Raw genomic sequence first — 18514 nt, 5'->3', positions numbered from 1 at the left:
TGCTGATGTGTGGATCATTATTTTTGTCACTTATAGAAGCATAACAATTTTTATCACATTCTCAAGGGTTCTGGTGCCGTCAGTGTTTGCAGTCCCACAGGGTTCAGTCTGTTAGCCTTCAGCTGGTGATTTGCTTTTAGACCAGCAGTGCTGTCAGTTTGTAGATGTTGTATAATGATTAAAAGAAAATTGCCAGTCAAATGAACTGGAAATCTTGCCAGTTCATTTGACTGGCAAAATTGACTCTGAACTTGACATTGTAGTGAACTGATTTTTTTTATTTTCCTTTAAGCATTCATGAGAGATTTTTAAATCTGTAATGAATGTTTGTACTTTTGAAAATGGACTTGAATGGATTGAAAACTCAAGTCTGAGAAAATGCAGAAACTTTGCCTTTTAACAGTAAACAAAAGGCGTGTCTGTAGAAACACTACAGTCTGACTAGCATGTTCTGTTTTCTGCATGCAGACAGTAAACATAAAGCTGGAGACTCCAGGTTGATGGTGTCAGAATCACCTTTTAAAAAGAGGAAAACATGAGTCTGTTGACAAATCTAAAGACTCAAAACTATTTACTGTTGCAGTTAATTACAGCAGCTTAATGTTTGGTGACCTGGAGTTGATGAACATGAACTGAAGATTGGATGTTGAACATAAATATGAATTATTAAACATAACAAACTGAACTAAATTCTATCTTTAAATGAATCTGATCTGTGGCTTGTTAATAGAAGTTGACAATCAGTTGGAAAAACAACCAACCAACAAAGTTATGAAAGGGAGGAAAATACAGGTACATGTTCAAGAGGGAATTAATACGATGGCCAGGATCCCACTGAGCATGCTCTGTAGGGTGCAGGTATCCAGGAAGAAACTGCTGAAATATTAATACTTCTGTTCTGATCAAATCATCTGGGTATGTTTCACCAACTGCTTCTTGATCCAAAAATATCTGAATAATCCAAATCGCTATAATGCTTCTGCAGCACCACCATTTAAATGAAAGGGAAACATGAAGTCATGTGAATGAAAACTTCATAGTACTTGACGAGGATCCTTCTGTGTGAATCAGCTCCATTTACTGCGAGAAAAGTGACTGCAGTGATGATAACAGGTGTAGCTTTGAAAGATTCAGAAAACTAGAGTTTCTGAGTGAGAGAATGAATAAAGTACAAAAAAGATTATACCAATTTACTGGACAGGTTTTACCTGATAAAACATTTAGGATGATGCACAAAATGACTACTTCCCTCCATGTTTATCAGCCTTTTCAAAAAAACTGTTTTATGTATGTAGCCCTGATTACTCTGATAGCCTTTAGCTCGCTTATAAGCTGCTAACAAACACAGAAATAGAAGTTGCTGATGGCCAAACGAAGCTCCGTGCAGCTTGTGTTGAATAAAGTTCATTATTCGACGCTTTTCAACGCTGTTCTCTTTACTGACACCTGGTGGCCAAAAGTATGAAGAGCAGCTTGAATCTACTAATGTGGATTTCCATAACTGATATAAATCCAGTCAGGTGGGTAGAGCATCCAAAGATTATACTTCACTTTAACATAAACTGTTGTTTCTGTGTCTTGTACATTTTACTTAAAACGAACCTGTTCTTCTTTCAGTGATGTTACTCACACTGGCTAGTTTCCTATCGGCTAGTACTGATACTTCATGTTAACAAGTAAAACATACGGTTTATTAAAATTACTCCCTAAAGTCAGTTGTTTCCAAAAGGTTACTCAAGTAAACGTAACTATGATCGACTCACCTGGTTGACCAATAAATTCTTCCACCTGAGCTGTGAACCTCTGCAGCTCCTCCCTGGTTACCATGGTTTGCTTCTCTGATAAATGCTGTCCCATCAGTCTAAGTGGACCTCCACCTCCTGATCAGAGATTTGTTCAGATCGGCATGTTGTTCCAGATCCTATCCCTGATTGAAATTTCTCCCTGGTCTCCATGTTGCTGCTTGTTCTCTAACAAACATCTGAGGCCAGAAACACAACAGCTGGATTCTCTTTACTAATCATGTGACTTCTGACAGCAGTGGCTTGTTCTGGATCTTATTTAGGGTTATCTGAATAAAGGGAGGATCATGATTACAGTTTAGTGTTAATGTGCTGTTTTGCCTGTTTCATGCATGACCAGAGGATTTATGGTGAGCCCCCCCCTCTCCACCCTGGAATGTTCTCCTGCTGGATTACTGGGTTAAAGCTGCTGGACTGGCTTATCTAGAACTTCTGGCTTCAACATGAGGTCTGCTGCTCTGTTCCTGCTGATGCTCTGCTGCTCCGTCGGTGAAGGCCGAGCGGAGGTCTTTGTTCCTGCAGACGATGGCACCAGGACCGAAGCCCGCCCCCCCAGGGACCTGAGCGTCCTCTGGGAAGAGCTGCAGGGCCTGAAGCAGCTGGTCCTCAGTCTGAAGGGGGAGCAAGTGGAGCAACGACAAGAACTCCGGACTGTGGAGAGTCGGCTGAGGGACGGGGAGATGGAGCTGCAGAAACAGAGCATGGATGAGCTGCAGGTGGCGCTAGACCTCCTGCTGACAGAGCAGACCTCTGGTCTGAGGAAGAAGGTGGAGGAGCTGGAAGAGCAGACCAAAGGTCAGACTTGTTGTTGTGTTTCCTGTTCATGTGCTTCATTAACCTTATCATCCTATTGGCTGATCAAAGCTGTGATGAGCAGATGAAGGCGAGATCCATCAACCAGAATCCGTTCAGTTCAGTGTATTTGGACTGATAAAGGCAGAGAGTTCAGGTTCAATTCTATCCAAACCTTTTCCAAAAAAAAAAAAAATAGTCTCAACTCAGCACAGCAACCTCTAAATCTCTGGTCCCGGTTCCACAAACAGAGTTCTGGTCCTCTGGGTTTTCTTTTGTGCGTATAGAACATTCTAGAGCATCATGCTGCTTCCTGCTGACAAGCTGGATGGAGATGTTGATTTCATTTTCCAGCAGAAGTTGGTATTGGCCCACACTGCCAAAAATACCAAAAGCTGCGTCAATGTCCATGGTGGTATTGTGATTGATTGGCCAGCAAACTGACCTTTAACCCCCATCTTCAAGAGGAAGATGATTGAGCTTTAGCTTTTTTTTTTTTCTTACAAAAACAAAGCAACAAAACTTTCAGTCTGCAGATGTTCAAACACTAAGAGACAAACCTCCAACTACCTGCAGCTGGAACTGCAGTGAAAAGTTGGTTTTCCACTCTACTGACTGAGTTAGGCTGAATAGAAATGCACACCGCACTTATCAGATTTTATTTATGAACAGTTGTAAAGTCATCCTCCACCTTCTGTTTATTTAGCACATAAAACTGATCAAATACCTTATTCCATCAGAGTGGGTTGGTAAGATGACAAAACGTTTCAAACCGTTATGGATCCGTCTCTCAGGCGTCGTGACCCTTGACCCCAGACAGCTCTGACATTTCCTGCCTCGTTTGTTTCTCTCAGCTGAGATATCAGAGCTTCGGGCCAGAATGAGCAGCAGTGAGAACTCAGTGGAGATCCTGAAGAAGAAGAACTCGGGTGAGTCCCAGGGAAAGCAGGAAGCTGCTGGTGTGTGTCTGTGCGGCGCTGAGTGGTTGGTGCTGCTGCCTCCACAGCTGTTGCGGCTGAGCTGCTGTTCCTGCAGACCAGACTGAGGGCCAGCGAGAGCAGCGTGGAGCAGCTGAGGAGGAAGGACACAGGTCATCACCATCATCATCCTCTCATACACCTTCATTACTTCTTCTCTGGGTTCAGTGCAGAGCTCTACTGAAGTGCTCACACTCCCTGACCTTATCCACATTTCCTCATGTTCCGACCACAAACATCTTTGTATTAATTAGAATTCTTTGGTGACAGACCGACACATACGACTGTGGAAGCAGAAAAAAAAGAAGAAGATAATTTAAAAACCGGAAAATCTAAAAGATGTGACGTGACTTGCGTTTCCAATAAACAGAATCGCGCAAATTGAAATTACAAAAGTGAATTTGCTTTCTGACAACACAAGAATTTTGAAAAAAATCTCACGTTTTTTGATAACAGGTTTTTCGGTCACATTAAATTGATGTTTTTTTCAAAACTGCAATGCAAACACTTTTTTCCCCGCTTCACACAAGTCACGTGATCAACAACTGGACGTTACAACTGGCGAAAACGTCGAAGAAGACAACAGGAAGTAAAAAAAAAAAAGACAACAGGAAGTAGCCACGGATATGAATACGGAAGTAGCAGGAGGAGGACAGGCTGTTTTGTTATCAGAGCTCTGACAGCATCACTCAGTTAATAAAAAGTGATGTGTCATTCTAAAGTGTTGAATCCATAACTCTTCTATAAAATCACGTTACAACTTCCTAGCCGTTCCCAAGGAGGCGGGGCTTGTGGCTCAAACGCCGACATTATTTCATTCCACTAGAAGCCCAGTGCAGAACTCCTGGAAAATCCTCATAGATCCCCATACTGCAGGATTTACCACAGAAGAAGAACATTCTGCCCAGATGATTTATGACGAACACAATGATTTGATTTTGTATTTGCAGTCCAGGAGGGAGAACAACTTTCTCTGCTCCTGCTGTAAATGCCTCCACAGTTTAGAACACAGCAGATTCACTTTTCACTCAAGGAAAGTTTAACTGGGCCAAATGAATATATCACAGCATTTCATTTATCGCTGTATAAATGTCAGCTCAAAACGTCTTAATGACTTAAAGATTTAATTATACTTTATCAGTGAGGTCCACAGTATTGAATGGCAAATTAATTCTTCCCAATGGGAATTCTTAGGTTTTTATTGCCACCACACAACCAGAATTAAATCAATCAAACTTAAAGTTGAAGTTCTTAATATTAATAGTTGCCACTTTGTCACCATTATTTTTTGTTAAGTAGACATTTGCCACATGTTCTGAGTTGGACGGGCCTGTAGAATCTGATCCAGTGGATTTCCTCTGGACTCCTGCTGTCAGTAACCTGCGTTTTGCTGCTTTCAGTTCTGGCAGGCAGACTGTGCAACACGGAGAGTTTGATGGAGGACCTGATGGGGCAGATCTCAGGTCAGGCTGCTCCTCACACTCTTTGTAGTCTGCTTCATTCTTAGATTCAGTGGGACTTTCTGAACGTTTCATCACACAGAGCTCAGGGTGTTTGTGGATCTAGAAAACGTCGCTAGTCACCATGTTTTCCTGAAGTCGTCTCAGTTCTGTCGCAGGAGTCTTGAATAATAAACTTCAGCTCAAAGTAAATTCTGAAGCCAAGTTCGATTTAGCAAAGGTTGTTTGAGCTCAATTTCAAACTAACAGCTGCAGGAACTACAGTAAAAGTATTCACACCCTCTGAGGTTTTTCACACTGCAGCCACGAGCTTCACTGTATTTCATCAGTGATGCTCTGAGCCTCTCTGCCAGCTTTAATCACCAGACTGAACGTTTGTTCGTGTTTCTTTGCAGAACGGATCAAGCTCGGTCAGTTTGGACAGAGGGCTTCTGTGAACATCGGTTTTTACATTTTGTTACAGATTCTCAGTTGGATTTAAGTTTGAACTTTGACTAGGCCATTTTAGCATGTCAGTATTCTTTGATCAGACTCAAAGAATGGCACGTCTGCTTTCTTATTTGTGAAGAAAATGTGAAAACCGTTTTTCTGTCACTTCACCAACTTTTATGAGCGACTTTGTGTTCGTCTATCACATGAAATCCCAGTAAAATATATTGAAGCTCATGACTGTAATGTGACAAAGTGTGAAAAGTGGAGCGTTTTATCATTGCGCTGTAACAGTTTGAATGGTCAGCAAGAGTAGAAAAGGAAAGCGTCTGGTCAGGAGTCACTACAAGCTTTTGTGTTGAAATGAAAACATTGGTCAGGTTTCCTTCTCTCCCAGAAATCCAGGCCTGCAACACTTCAGCTGGGATGGATTCTGAAGTTCTGGTGCTGGACAGTCACCTGAACATCCACCTGGACCTGCTGAAGGCTGACATTGAAGGTAACTGTCAGCCTTCTGGGTCCAACATGTTGGAAGACATTATACTAAGAGCAGTAATGTACAGACTCAGATCAGCAGGTAAAGCTGCTGCAGCTGTTAGCAACACATGAACACAGCAGCAGCAGCAATGAGCTCATAGTTACATCACATCCATGTTTCTGCAGTAAAGATCTGCCACCTTTTATTATTCAAAGCTCAACCACCTGTAGTGGGAAACTGGCGTGTAGCTGAGACTGTGATGAAAACTTCAGACGATCCTGGACGGCTAACATGCTAGCCAGAGCTATGCTACTGACATTCTAGACCAGTGGTCCCCAACCACCGGGCCGCGGACCGGTACCGGTCATTTGGTACCAGGCCGCGCAAGAAATAATGAACTACTTCCGGATCTTTTATTTTGAAAATCCTAAACCTGATTTTACCGGTTATGTCTTGCGCGTCAAAATTGAGCCAACTTGCAGCAGAATGAGTAACAAAACAGCGGCGCACACAACCCCCCCCCAAACAGCATCGGACTCGTTACTAACGGCAGGCGGACCCCCCTCCCTCCGGTCCGCAGCACAATTGCGAAGGGCTGACCGGTCCGTGCGACCAAACAGGTTGGGGACCGCTGCTCTAGACGACCTTTGACCCATTCCGGTTAAAAATCCAACATGCTTACAATAATTCAACTAGAACTGAATTGTTTGATTCATAATTAATTTTATTTGTGAAAACTAAAAAAAAAAAAAAAAAAAAAAACAGATGCAAGGGCTTTTACTAATATCTTAAAATAAGACATGAAATAAAACAAAACTAACTGAAAAGTAACTTTTTAGTAATATAAATACATTTGTTTTTAGTCAAAAAATTCTTGAATATAAATTAAAACATACTAACTCCTCAGGTTGATGGTTTCACTCATAACAAGACATTTTTTTCTGTTTAAACCAAGTTTAAATCTCCCAGTGGAACTAGTACTTTAAAAATCTATATCCAAGAGTTATTGATGTACTGTCTGCTTTACTGGTTATTAGAAAAAGTTAGATGTTTTATCTGACTCTCTTCCTTTCCAGGTCAGATTCATGAGTTGGAAAACAAACTGACTGCCAGTCATGTGCGCCTGGAAGGCCTGAGTGCTGCTGCTGGTCAGACCATTCAACAACCAATCACACGTTCAGATTCTTTTATTCTGCCCATTAACACCGAACTGAACTGTTTGCTGCAGAGCATCGCCTGAACGAAGCTGAGAGACAACAGGATGAACTCAGGAACCACAACACAGGTGAGCTGCACTTTGACCCATGTGAAGGCAGATGGGGCCCTAGAGGACCCGACCCACTGACCCAACATACAGGACATTACAGTAATCCACCCTGGGTTACTGCTGCCTTCAAAGATCAGGTTTTATTTTGCCAGTGGAGTTTGAGATCTGTGTCTGACGTTTGTAGTTAGTTAGTTAAATGAATTAAATAATGATGTTAGTAGTTTTGATTATAGCCATAGATGTTCTTCAGGATCGAGGTTTTTTTTTAAATCTGAAACAGGCGCAAAACATCTGTAAGCTAAATAAAGGAAGGCAGTAATCAGGCTGGCTTTGGTTGATGATGTGCATTGGTTTAGATGTAAGAAGAACATTTCAGGAAAGTATCTGTTTTAAAAGGAGGTTAATAAACTCTAGAATAAAGAAAAGTGAGTCAACAAAAGAGTCCAGTGGCAGCAATCTCCTGTGACGCTTCAAGGTCTAACGGCCTCGACAACGAAGAGACAAAAAGGAAACTATTTTTATTGTTGTTTTTTTTAGAGTTGGAGAGCAGACTGAGGTCCAGAGAAAAACAGCTGGAAGATCAGAAGACATTAAACACATGTATGATGTTTACTTTATTGAAAATGAAACTTATTTTAAAAACAAGTTGAAAAATTAAATATATAAGAAAAGGCTAATCTGTTCTGTAGACATGGAGACCAGACTGAGATCTACTGAGGAACAACTGGACCAATTAAAGAATCAGTCTGCAGGTACCATCATCAGGTCTTGTCTTTGGTTCTGTTCATCCTCAGTGAAATCATGAAATGAATGAATGAATGAATCCTGTTTAGTTCTGGAGGTCAGACTGAGAGTCAGTGAGAGACGACTGGAGGAGCAGGAAACAGGAAGCTCAGGTAACGTGAAACTTTTCTGTCGCTCATTTCAAACATAAATGACTGACTGCTGCTTCGTTCAGCTGACATCCTGGTCCAACTGAAATCCACCGAAGCTCAGCTGGTCCAGTTAAAGAACCACACAGCAGGTACTATCGTTAGTGCTTTAAATAAGTTTTGTATGATCGTTAATAATCATTATGAGTCATTTATTATGTCCTGCTCAGTTCTGGAGGTCAGACTGAGAGTCAGTGAGAAGATCCTGGAAGACCTGAAGAACAAAAACTCAGGTAACTGGATATTTACAACCATACGCTCTGACGTTTTATATTAAGAATCCAACAAATGAATGGGATATTGATCAGACTGAGAGAGAACGGTTGACTGTTCCCTTTGTCAGATTAATGTCAGAAATCAAAATGCCCCAAATGACCTGAATGAAGCAAAAGTATCTGTAAGCTTTTTGATAAATCTGCCAACATAAAAACAAATCTTACCATCGTTCCCCTGATGGAAGGAAATGTCAGATGATCTACTTTTATTTATCATGTCATGTTTTTGAGGTTTACATGGATTGGGATTCACAGAAACATTCAATCTGATTATGATTCAGAAGGCTCCGATGTGATAGATTATAAAATAATTATTGATGTAACATCGTCCTCCACCCACATTAACCTCATCACTGTTTAACAAACCGCCAACTAAAGACCAAAACATCACAATTATTTTCTTAGTTTTGCAAATCAGACTGAGGGTCATGGAGAGACACGTGTGTGAAGCTGAACATTTACCTTTAAATGTTTTATTTACAGAATGTAAAACTCAGATCAAGAGAACAGAGAAGAGCAGAAACACTGGAAAACTCCCAGATTATTAACTGTCTCAGATTCCTAACATATCCTAAACATAGTTAGAAATCTGTAAATTTGATTGAAAGAAATTAAATGATCCAATAATGGCTCCTTGAGGAACTCCCTGCTGATGGTTTGTGTTCAGAGTTGGTGAGTAAACTGAGAGCCAGAGAGACGCAGCTGGAGGACCAGAAGACAACAAACACAAGTACTAGTAGATGCTTACTGAAATATTGGCAAATTAATCTCTTTTTTAAAAATGAATAAAATTGTTAAATCAAAGATCTGATCTGTTCTGTAGACATGGAGACCAGACTGAGTTCTACTGAGGAACAACTGGACCAATTAAAGAATCAGTCTGCAGGTACCATCATCAGGTCTTGGGTTTGGTTCTGTTCATCCTCAGTGAAATCATGAAATGAATGAATGAATGAATCCTGTTTAGTTCTGGAGGTCAGACTGAGAGTCAGTGAGAGACGACTGGAGGAGCAGGAAACAGGAAGCTCAGGTAACGTGTTTTATGTCTTCTTCCTGTTCACATAAACTTGAAATAATAATAATTATTTAGCTGTAGCTCTTACAATTGTAGATAAAAATGATAAAGGTACATATTTCTGAAAAGTGAGCCAGGTCTTGACACAAGTTTGACTGTAGACTAAAACCGAATGATCCAACAGTGGCTCCTGGAGGAACTGCTTCCTAACAGTCAGTTTTCTGTCTAGAGGTGGAGAGCAGACTGAGGTCCAGAGAAAAACAGCTGGAAGATCAGAAGACAACAATCACTGGTACCACAGGACACTGAGCCACCTGAAGCACAATAAACATGGAAATGAAGTTGACATATTAAATCCATGAATAAAATCTGATCTGTTCTGTAGACATGGAGACCAGACTGAGTTCTACTGAGGAACAAGTGGAGCAATTAAAGAATCAGTCTGCAGGTATCATCATCAGGACGCTGAGTGAAATAATGACAAATGAAGATCATTAAAGAAGCTTCATTAGTAAAATCTGATTTGTTAAGCAGACATGGAGGTCCGACTTGGATCAACTGAGGCACAGCTGGAGCAGCTGGAGAATCACACAGCAGGTACCATCATCATCATCATCATCATCATCATCAGGGACTGAATTCATAGAGCACTTCTCCAGTTAATGGCAGCAGTTTCTCCTTTAGTGGCTCCATCTAGAGGAGAAAGTCTCCCAGTTCCAGTGCTAAATGTTCATTAGAATTTAAAGTTTGCTGATCTTTTAGGATGTGCTCTTGCATTATTTGTTGCCATTACCATTATATTCCTTAAAAATGGTCTCAAAACAACAATATTATAGGTTATCGTCATAACTTCTGGGACTATTTGTCATCCAATAAAATGTATTATCGTGACAGGCCTCCTGACAGTTAATCACAGTTAAAGCTCAGCCAATAGCAGCCAAGGAGACAGACAGGTCAAACAGAGACAGACAGGTCAAACAGAGACAGACAGGTCAACTACATCAGCCCCCTGCCCCCCGATTGAGCTCCTCAAGTATCTTCTTAGTCACTCTAATTTTATTTTCAGTCCAGTTCTCCCAGATGGAGTCCAGACTAACTGATGGACTGAATAGAACAACAGGTCAGTCACATTTTTTACTAATCATTTGGTTTCAAATCATTCATTTCTCTCTCTGGTTGCTAACAGCATGCTAACACAACTGCATCCACTTGTTCCTTTAGATGAAGAATTAATTCACTCTGGCAGTTCAGTTCAGTCATGATCAGTTGAAATATTAATACAAAATAAATTTGAAAGGTACACAAACAAACAAATAGAGGTGTCAAGGTTACAATATGAAATTAGTTATAGGTCTCCATTTTGTTTCTAAGGTCTCCATCTTGAGTTGTAGTCTTGAGGTTGTTTTTTCCATAGTGTAAACTTTTCTAATTCTATCTCTCCACTGTGTAATACTGGGAGGCCGTGGCCTCAACCAATCAGATGTTATACATTTCTTCGCAATCAGAAGCAAAACTCTGATCAAGTATTTGTTTTTGTCGATCATGTCCGAGGTAATTATTCCTAAAATATAAACCCCGCCTCTCGCCTGGAACGTAGCTGGAGATAGGCACCAGCAACCCTCCCGACCCCATTAGGGACACAGGGTGAACAGAAAATGGATGGATGGATGGATAAACAGATGCATCCAGATCTAAATAAATACCTAAAATATTTTTTTTACGTCTGTTTGCACCTCTTTCCAAAACTCGAAGAAATATACATGTTTTAATGGAAACTTTGTAGCCTTTTAAATAAAACAGGATGATCCAAAAAGGCTCCTTGTGTTCAGAGTTGGTGAGCAGACTGAGAACCGGTGAGAAACAACTGAAAGAGCTGAAGTTTAGTAACTCAAGTAAGTTGCTACTGAGTTCTGCTGAAGGCAATTAAAAATGTCATCGTGTTAAATCCATGAATAAAATCTGATCTGTTCTGTAGACATGGAGACCAGACTGAGATCTACTGAGGAACAACTGGACCAATTAAAGAATCAGTCTGCAGGTACCATCATCAGGTCTTGTCTTTGGTTCTGTTCATCCTCAGTGAAATCATGAAATGAATGAATGAATGAATCCTGTTTAGTTCTGGAGGTCAGACTGAGAGTCAGTGAGAGACGACTGGAGGAGCAGGAAACAGGAAGCTCAGGTAACGTGAAACTTTTACATCGACTGAACATTTTGTAATAACTTGTCATAACTAGAGCAGGTATGTTTTACCATCTGGACCAAGGAAACAAAACGTCTTGCTGCAGATCGGTTGTCTCAACATGTAAATGTTGTAGAAATCCTCCAGTCCAAACTGTCTGGTTGATGTAAAAATGACTCTTTTTTTGGGGGGGGCTTATCAGTTATTCTATAATGTATCTAACAAACTTGTTAAAATAGATGATTAAAGCTGATGAGTTTAGTTTTAAATCAATATTATTGCATAACAATAATACTGAGTGGCTTTGCTACTAGCACTTACATGGTTCATCTATTCTGATGCTTTAAATTATGTTTATTTCATCTCCATGTGTGATTTTCAGCTCAGTTCTTCTGGATGGAGTCCAGACTGACGGATGAACAGCGCAGAACTGCAGGTCAATCACATTATCACAAGTCATTTGATTAATAAATCATTTCAATTGCTGTTTTTTTTTTAAAAAAATTATCTTTGGGCTTTAAGTCACAGAAGTTTGCAGATTTATATTTCTTAATTATTTTCATTTTAAGACATTTGAGAAAACATTCTGTGGACTGATGAGACAAAGGTGGGACGTTTTGGAAGGTGTGTGTCCAGGAATCCTTAAAACGTATTTAAAAAGTCTCAAATTCAAGTATCTAAAATTCAGGCAATACATTTTTTAAAAAGTAAGTTTAATACGTTAACCACAGGTCTTAAATTTTGTCATGACACGAACATTTAATGGTTTATATTCTTTATATTTTCTTTCCCGTGGGACTTTTCTATCAGGCAAAAGTTTGAGTCGCACTCAGATATCTTCATTGAGTCTACTGATAGTTAACCGCTAACTAGCCTTGCTAGCTAGTTAGCTTTTTTGCATCTATCATGGATAAGTGCAAACTTATCAGCAGTTGGTTGGCTGGATGAAGTTCTGTGGAGATCCAGGTCTTAAATTTCATTCATAATGGTCTTTAAAAGTCTTAAATTTGACTTGGTAAAACCTGGAGAAACCCAGTGTTTAGAATATTAACGGGTTGAAAAATGAGACCGATGTGATTCTAAACATTATTACACATTTTAATGAGTGAGATTATAGTAATATTGATTTATAATAAATTATTTTTCAGAGTTTGAAACCCAGCTGTCAGCTGTGACTTTCAGACTGAACGTGACTAAGGAGCTTCTGGATGATCTGAAGAAACAAAGTCTAGGTGACGGATAATTACAGATGTTTTTTTTAGCAGATTTTTTATGCCCATTGTGCCTGGATGAACAGTTTTGTGTTTTATATGTCAGCTGGAGCAGCTGAACTGGCTTCACTTTCAGAGAGACTGACCGCAGCTCAGGGGAACACAGAAGGTAAATTTTCCTGAGACATTCTGGGCGCCTGACATTCAGAAACAATGAAAAAATAATGAAGATGTTTCATCTAAGCTACCGATCAGACTGAAGACAGAACGATTAAACTCTTCAGCTCTGACGACATCACAGAATCAAACATGGAGAAGCAGCATTCAGCTTCTAAGCACCTCAAATCTGGGACAAACTTCCAGAAAACTGAAAACTAGCTGAAACACCGAGTTCCTTTAAATCCGGGCTAAAAACGTACCAGTGTAGAGCTGAACCATTTGAACTGTAATAACTGGAATATCGACCGACCAACAAACCAACAACATGACAAAATGTAAAATCTGCTATTGGTTTTCACAACTCCTGACAATATGGTGTTTATGATGTGAAGCACTTGAACAGCCATGTTGTTTGACATGTGCTGTACAAATAAACTTGATTGATCGATTGATCACTGAGGCTCCAACATGTTTCTTCCAGATGAGGTGAAGGTGGCTTTTTCAGCCGGTCTGACTGATTCAGGAATAGTCGGTCCATTTGATGAAGAAACTACTCTGATCTTCTCCAAAACCATCACCAACGTTGGCCGAGGATACAACAGCTCTGCAGGTAGCAGGAGGGCCGTCTCTGTAAACGCTCTGTCTGTCTGTCTGCAGGGCAGTGAACTGATGAATGAATGTTGCTGCTGCTGCAGGTGTTTTCACCGCTCCAGTCACGGGACTTTATTTCTTCAGCTTCACGGCTGCAGATTACTTGAAGGGTTACATGGGCCTGTACCTGTACAGGAACGAGCAGCAAGTCACCTTCAGCCTGGACCTGAATGACCATGGAGGATACGCCTCCATGACCAGTGCAGTGGCTCTGCAGCTGGATCGGGGCGATCGGGTTCGCCTCGCTCTGCCAGCCAGCTATCGGCTCTATGACGACTCCAGAAACTTCAGCGTGTTCTCAGGTTTCCTGCTGTTCCCGGTCTGACCTGGCTACGTCAGGAGCAACATGGAGTCTTCACTCAGACTGAAATAAAATTAGATTTTTTGGTCAGTGGAAAGGATTCTGTGGTTCCATTTTGAACAAACTCAACTCTAACTATCTTGACAAGTATAAGTACACATTTCATTCAGGTTGGGTATGTGTATTTTTTTGTGGTCTGTCTCTTGTCTGTGTATGATCTGTTCCCAACCTGTATGTCTGTCCATACAGGTTGGGAACAGATCCGGTTATGGTTGGATCAAACCTGGGGAACAATAAAAGAAGTGGAATATCACATCTATCTCCCTCAAATCAACAGAAAAATCAAGATGTTAGGAGATAAAATGTCAAAAAAAAAAAAATGACAGCATTTGATTCTGACATTTTAATAAAGTCACCTTAGCGCTGGGTTGGACTCTCTAGTCCAGTACTTGACTGGTTTGAATCTTACCTGTTAACCTCTTTATGTCAACAGATAACGTCTCATGGCAAAGGACAGGAAATCATATGGGGACCTTAAGGTTCAATCTTGGGACCCCTACTATTTATTATCTATATGCTCCAGCTAGCTCAAACACAAGTAACCATAACTAGGCAGATGATCCACAGCTCTCCATTATGATGTCACCAGGTGACTCTATACCAGGGTGCTCTAGTCCAGTCCTGGAGAGCTGCCGTCCTACAACGTTTAGATGCAGCCTTACTCCAACAGACCAGGATCAGCTCTGAACAGGCCTGCTAACGAGCCATTCATTTGATTCAGGTGTGTTGGAGCAGGGATGCATCTGAAAGTTGCAGGACAGTTGCTCTGGAGGACTGGACTTGAGGACCCCTCAAAGCCCATCCAATCACTGAACAGATGCTTAGAACCAATCAATGGTTTGTTTTTCATTGACATTGTTTTTCTTCCTTAATAATAAAAAAACACCTTCATTTAAAACTGCATTTTGTTTATTTGTATTGTCTTGATGGGTTGCACAGTGGTACAGTTGGTAGCATTGATGCCTTCTAGCAAGAAGGTCCTGGGTTCGATTCCCAGCCCGGGGTCTTTCTGCATGGAGTTTGCATGTTCTCCCTGTGCGTGGTGGGTTTTCTTTGGGTTCTCCGACTTCCTCCCACTGTCCAAAAACATGACTGCCAGGTTAATTGGTCTCTCTAAATTCTCCTTAGGTGTGAGTGTGTGTGAATGTGCTGGGATGGATAGATAGATATGGATGGATAATTTTTTTACATTTATGTTAATCGCCATATAGAGACGTAATAAAATTCAGATGCTTTGAGTCGCCAGTAAGCGCTTTGCTCTCCTCCCACAGAGCCTCCTTCTCAGTGTTTTGCCGGGTGACTGTTGAGGAGTTTGTCCATGGACAAACAGCAAATAGGATGGGGCGTGCTGTGGTGGCGCAGCACGCCCCACGTTTCGAGGCCTTAGTCCTCAACGTGGACGTTGCGGGTTCGACTCCCGGTCCCGACGACCTTTGCCGCATGTCCTCCCCCTCTCTTCACCCTCCTTCCTGTCTGCCTACTGTGGAAAAAATACGAGCCACTAGCGCCGCAAAAACTCTTCCGGGAATAAAAAAAAGAAGCAAATAGGAGCTTTGCTACTTTTTTCTACAGCAAAATTAATAAACAAAGAAAGAAACAAAAGTTGTTGAATTATTGTTGCTTGATTTGAAAAATATGCACAATTTGATGAATCCCATTTTTTTTATTGTGAAACCAACTTTTTTTTATTCCAGTTTAACGGTAAAGTTAAATCTTGTTTTAATAATAATAAAAAACGGTTTTAAATAATCTATTAGCATATTTACTCTCTCGTTACTTTTACTACATTTTGTCTGTGACTTCCAAACTGAGAAAGGGGAAGTAAAAGAAAGTAAAACAGACTGAAGCCATCTCTGAAAAACCCAGAATATCACTGCAACATTAAGATTTGATTCACTGTACATAAATACATTTTTAAAAAGTTCTTTAACTGTCGATAAGATGTTTGAAACATAAACTAGTGATGGGTCCGGTAACACCGATGCGTCGGCGCATGTGTCAAGCTCATAGACCAAAATCAGCGTCGGTGCGCGTATCGTTTTCAGCAAGTCACGTGACCGATACAGGAACTGTTTCGAAATGACACTGGTGCGCCAAACTGTTTATATATGGAAGCCAATCTGTCAACGGGATGCATTTGCCAAAATAATTCTCGATCTTTTACGGTACAGCGTCAACTATGGAGCCTCAAGGCAAACGAAAGGTTTGGTAGTATGGGGCCATTTTAATCTTACGTCAGAAAATAAGGTATTGGTTCTCACTTCGTAGTTGTTTCATCCGGTTCTTTTCAGTTTCTACTCGATCTATCTGAATCCAAATTCAGCTGAAACCGACTCTTAGTTTACTTTCATATTATATTCCGCAGGTTAAGTTTTGCATGTTTCTCCTTTGAAATTATACATTTCATAATTTTATTCTTAAATTACCCTCCATAAATAAAAATCTTTAGGCAGAAAAAAGGGAAATAAAGACAATCCCGCTATAAATAAATACACAAAAGACATTTCCAGCAAAACACATCCATAAAGATCTGCGTACAAAATATAAAAGACAAAATGTAAGTTATGTGAACAATATACAGTGTCACTAAAATCTGTTTTATTTAAATAAATTCACCTCCTCAATGCTGAGGCATAGGGCATCAGAATGAAGTCACAGATACACCTGGATAAACTCAGGTATACAGCCAGTCTACAAATTACTCAGCTGCTTTTTATCAATTATTTCATATAAATGTTTTGTTTACTTCATTTTTTCTACAGCAGGAGAAGTTGTGTCAAAAAAACGGAACAGATTAAATTTCAAAATTTTAGAAAAACCTTTTTTTTTTTACATGAAAATTTGTGGGAAAAAACACCAACAAAAAAACCCCCAGTCCACAAGCATCCTCATTCCAAACACGATCGCTTTCATTTTCATCACTTGGTTCATGTTCACATTACTTATTGACTGTATCGAAGAATATCAAATATATTTTGATTTTAACTGAAGATATGACATTATACAATATATAATATACGATGAAATTAAATGACTTAAATCTTATTGTATAGACTAGGTCATCAAATCAGTCTGTGAACTGCGTTGCCTGTAGGGATTTTTAATGTCCAGCAGGTGTCAGTATTCAGTGACACAGTATAGACGCGGTATCAATACAGTTTTGCTTTGGGTCAAAACGATACATGACGCCTCATTTACCCATCACTAACATAAACATCTTCATACCTGACAATTGGAGATTAAAAACTTATTTCTGATAGGAAATGACAACAGCATCTCAAAAGATAATGTAAGAATTTCAAAGTAACTAAAGTACTTATAACATTCCTCAATAATCAATTAAAAAAATATTGACTGACTTTAAAGCAGTCAAACTTTTTTAAATCTATTTTTATTTCTGATCAGCTCTTTCCATGTTTCCTCATGTAGCAGAAGCTCCACGTCTTCTTACTAATTTATAAGATCAAAGGGATTCCTTCAAAACATGTATTTTACATAACAGTATAAAATCTTTTTGTAACTTCAGTATTCCAATGTATATTAGTTTTATTTGAAATAAATCTATTTTGTTTGTCTTTTGTGTCGTTTTGATTTGAAACCCCAGTAATTATTGACTTAACATTTAAATCTATTTATTTAGTAAATAACACAAAGAAATTCTGGTCGTTTCTTCTTCTCTGGCTTTACAAACCAGAGAAGAAACAAACAAACAAAAAAAAACATTTCTACTTTTCATATCCATTTTTCTTTTAAATGACCAAAATTTGACATTTTAAAATAGTTTTTACTAAAAGCCTCCACCGCTTTCTGGGTTTTTCATAGATCATGTAAAGGAATATTTTTGGAGAATCTCAACAGAAACCGGAGACATTTCAGCAGAATTAAAGCAGACTTTGAATCTTCAGCTAGCATGCAGCGTTAGCAGAGCGGCACGTCACACAGCCATGCAACCGCAGCAACAAAGCTGCAACAACACACTGCTGCAACTCCTACACACTCAGGGCAAAGCAGCGCGGGCCTGACGCTACATGGGAAGCGGTGTGTGTGTGTGTGTGTGTGTGTGTGTGTTGGGGGGCAGCAGGTATAAGCTCACCTTGAGCCCTCAAGTCTCCCGTTTCTCTCAAACTTGGTTGAGACTCTGAGGCGCCGTGAGAAAATTCACACAGGGAGTCAGAGGAGAAGAAAACAACAAAACAGATTGTGGATTGTGCACAACACAAATCATTTCTCACCAATTTCAGTGAATGGAAGAGAAAAGAAAAGAGAAATAAAGTGTGTGACGGAATACGTTAGCGACGGTGTGAGCCACCACCAAACGTCACTGAGCAGTGAGCTCAGTGACGTGAGCAGTCAGCGTTTGCTGCCTCAAGTTAACGTTAGCTTCCAAGTCTCAGTTTCTTACAATGTAATGTTATTTAATTGCATTTCACAAATTACTTCAGGAGCATAACGAGGTGCAAAGCGTTTGTTAGCATGAGCTATTTTCACAAAACCCTTCAAAGGTGAACGTCGAACGTGTTTGG

General features: G+C 40.0%; 2 protein-coding genes across 3 annotated transcripts; both read left to right on the top strand.

Annotated features, from left to right (window-relative positions):
• The first annotated feature begins 2179 nt into the window (after positions 1-2179).
• LOC114155499 (golgin subfamily A member 3-like) lies at positions 2180-3870 on the top strand. Its single transcript, XM_028035409.1, has 3 exons — positions 2180-2597; positions 3449-3523; positions 3601-3870. Exons 1-3 carry the CDS (start codon positions 2246-2248, stop codon positions 3753-3755), a joined length of 582 nt encoding a protein of 193 aa, XP_027891210.1. The 5' UTR covers positions 2180-2245; the 3' UTR covers positions 3756-3870.
• Positions 3871-4496: 626 nt separating this feature from the next.
• LOC114155496 (myosin-2 heavy chain, non muscle-like) lies at positions 4497-14024 on the top strand. 2 transcript variants are annotated; one of them, XM_028035404.1, is made up of 23 exons: positions 4497-5959; positions 7015-7086; positions 7167-7223; positions 7743-7805; positions 7895-7957; positions 8039-8101; positions 8164-8229; positions 8308-8370; positions 9080-9142; positions 9236-9298; positions 9380-9442; positions 9657-9719; positions 9813-9875; positions 9962-10024; positions 10494-10547; positions 11257-11319; positions 11403-11465; positions 11547-11609; positions 11992-12045; positions 12758-12841; positions 12927-12989; positions 13461-13589; positions 13675-14024. In XM_028035404.1, the coding sequence occupies exons 1-23, from the start codon at positions 5824-5826 to the stop codon at positions 13953-13955; spliced, it is 1815 nt and encodes a 604-aa protein (XP_027891205.1). In that variant the 5' UTR covers positions 4497-5823; the 3' UTR covers positions 13956-14024. The 2 variants fall into 2 exon arrangements, with proteins under 2 accessions (XP_027891205.1, XP_027891206.1); XM_028035405.1 differs by lacking the exons at positions 8164-8229; positions 8308-8370; positions 9080-9142; positions 9236-9298; positions 9380-9442.
• The last annotated feature ends 4490 nt before the right edge of the window (positions 14025-18514 follow it).

Source organism: Xiphophorus couchianus, chromosome 13 (assembly GCF_001444195.1).
Source record: "Xiphophorus couchianus chromosome 13, X_couchianus-1.0, whole genome shotgun sequence".
Lineage (NCBI taxonomy): Eukaryota > Metazoa > Chordata > Actinopteri > Cyprinodontiformes > Poeciliidae > Xiphophorus > Xiphophorus couchianus.
Note: the sequence above shows the minus strand (reverse complement) of the source record. Positions and strands in the feature narration are given on the sequence as shown.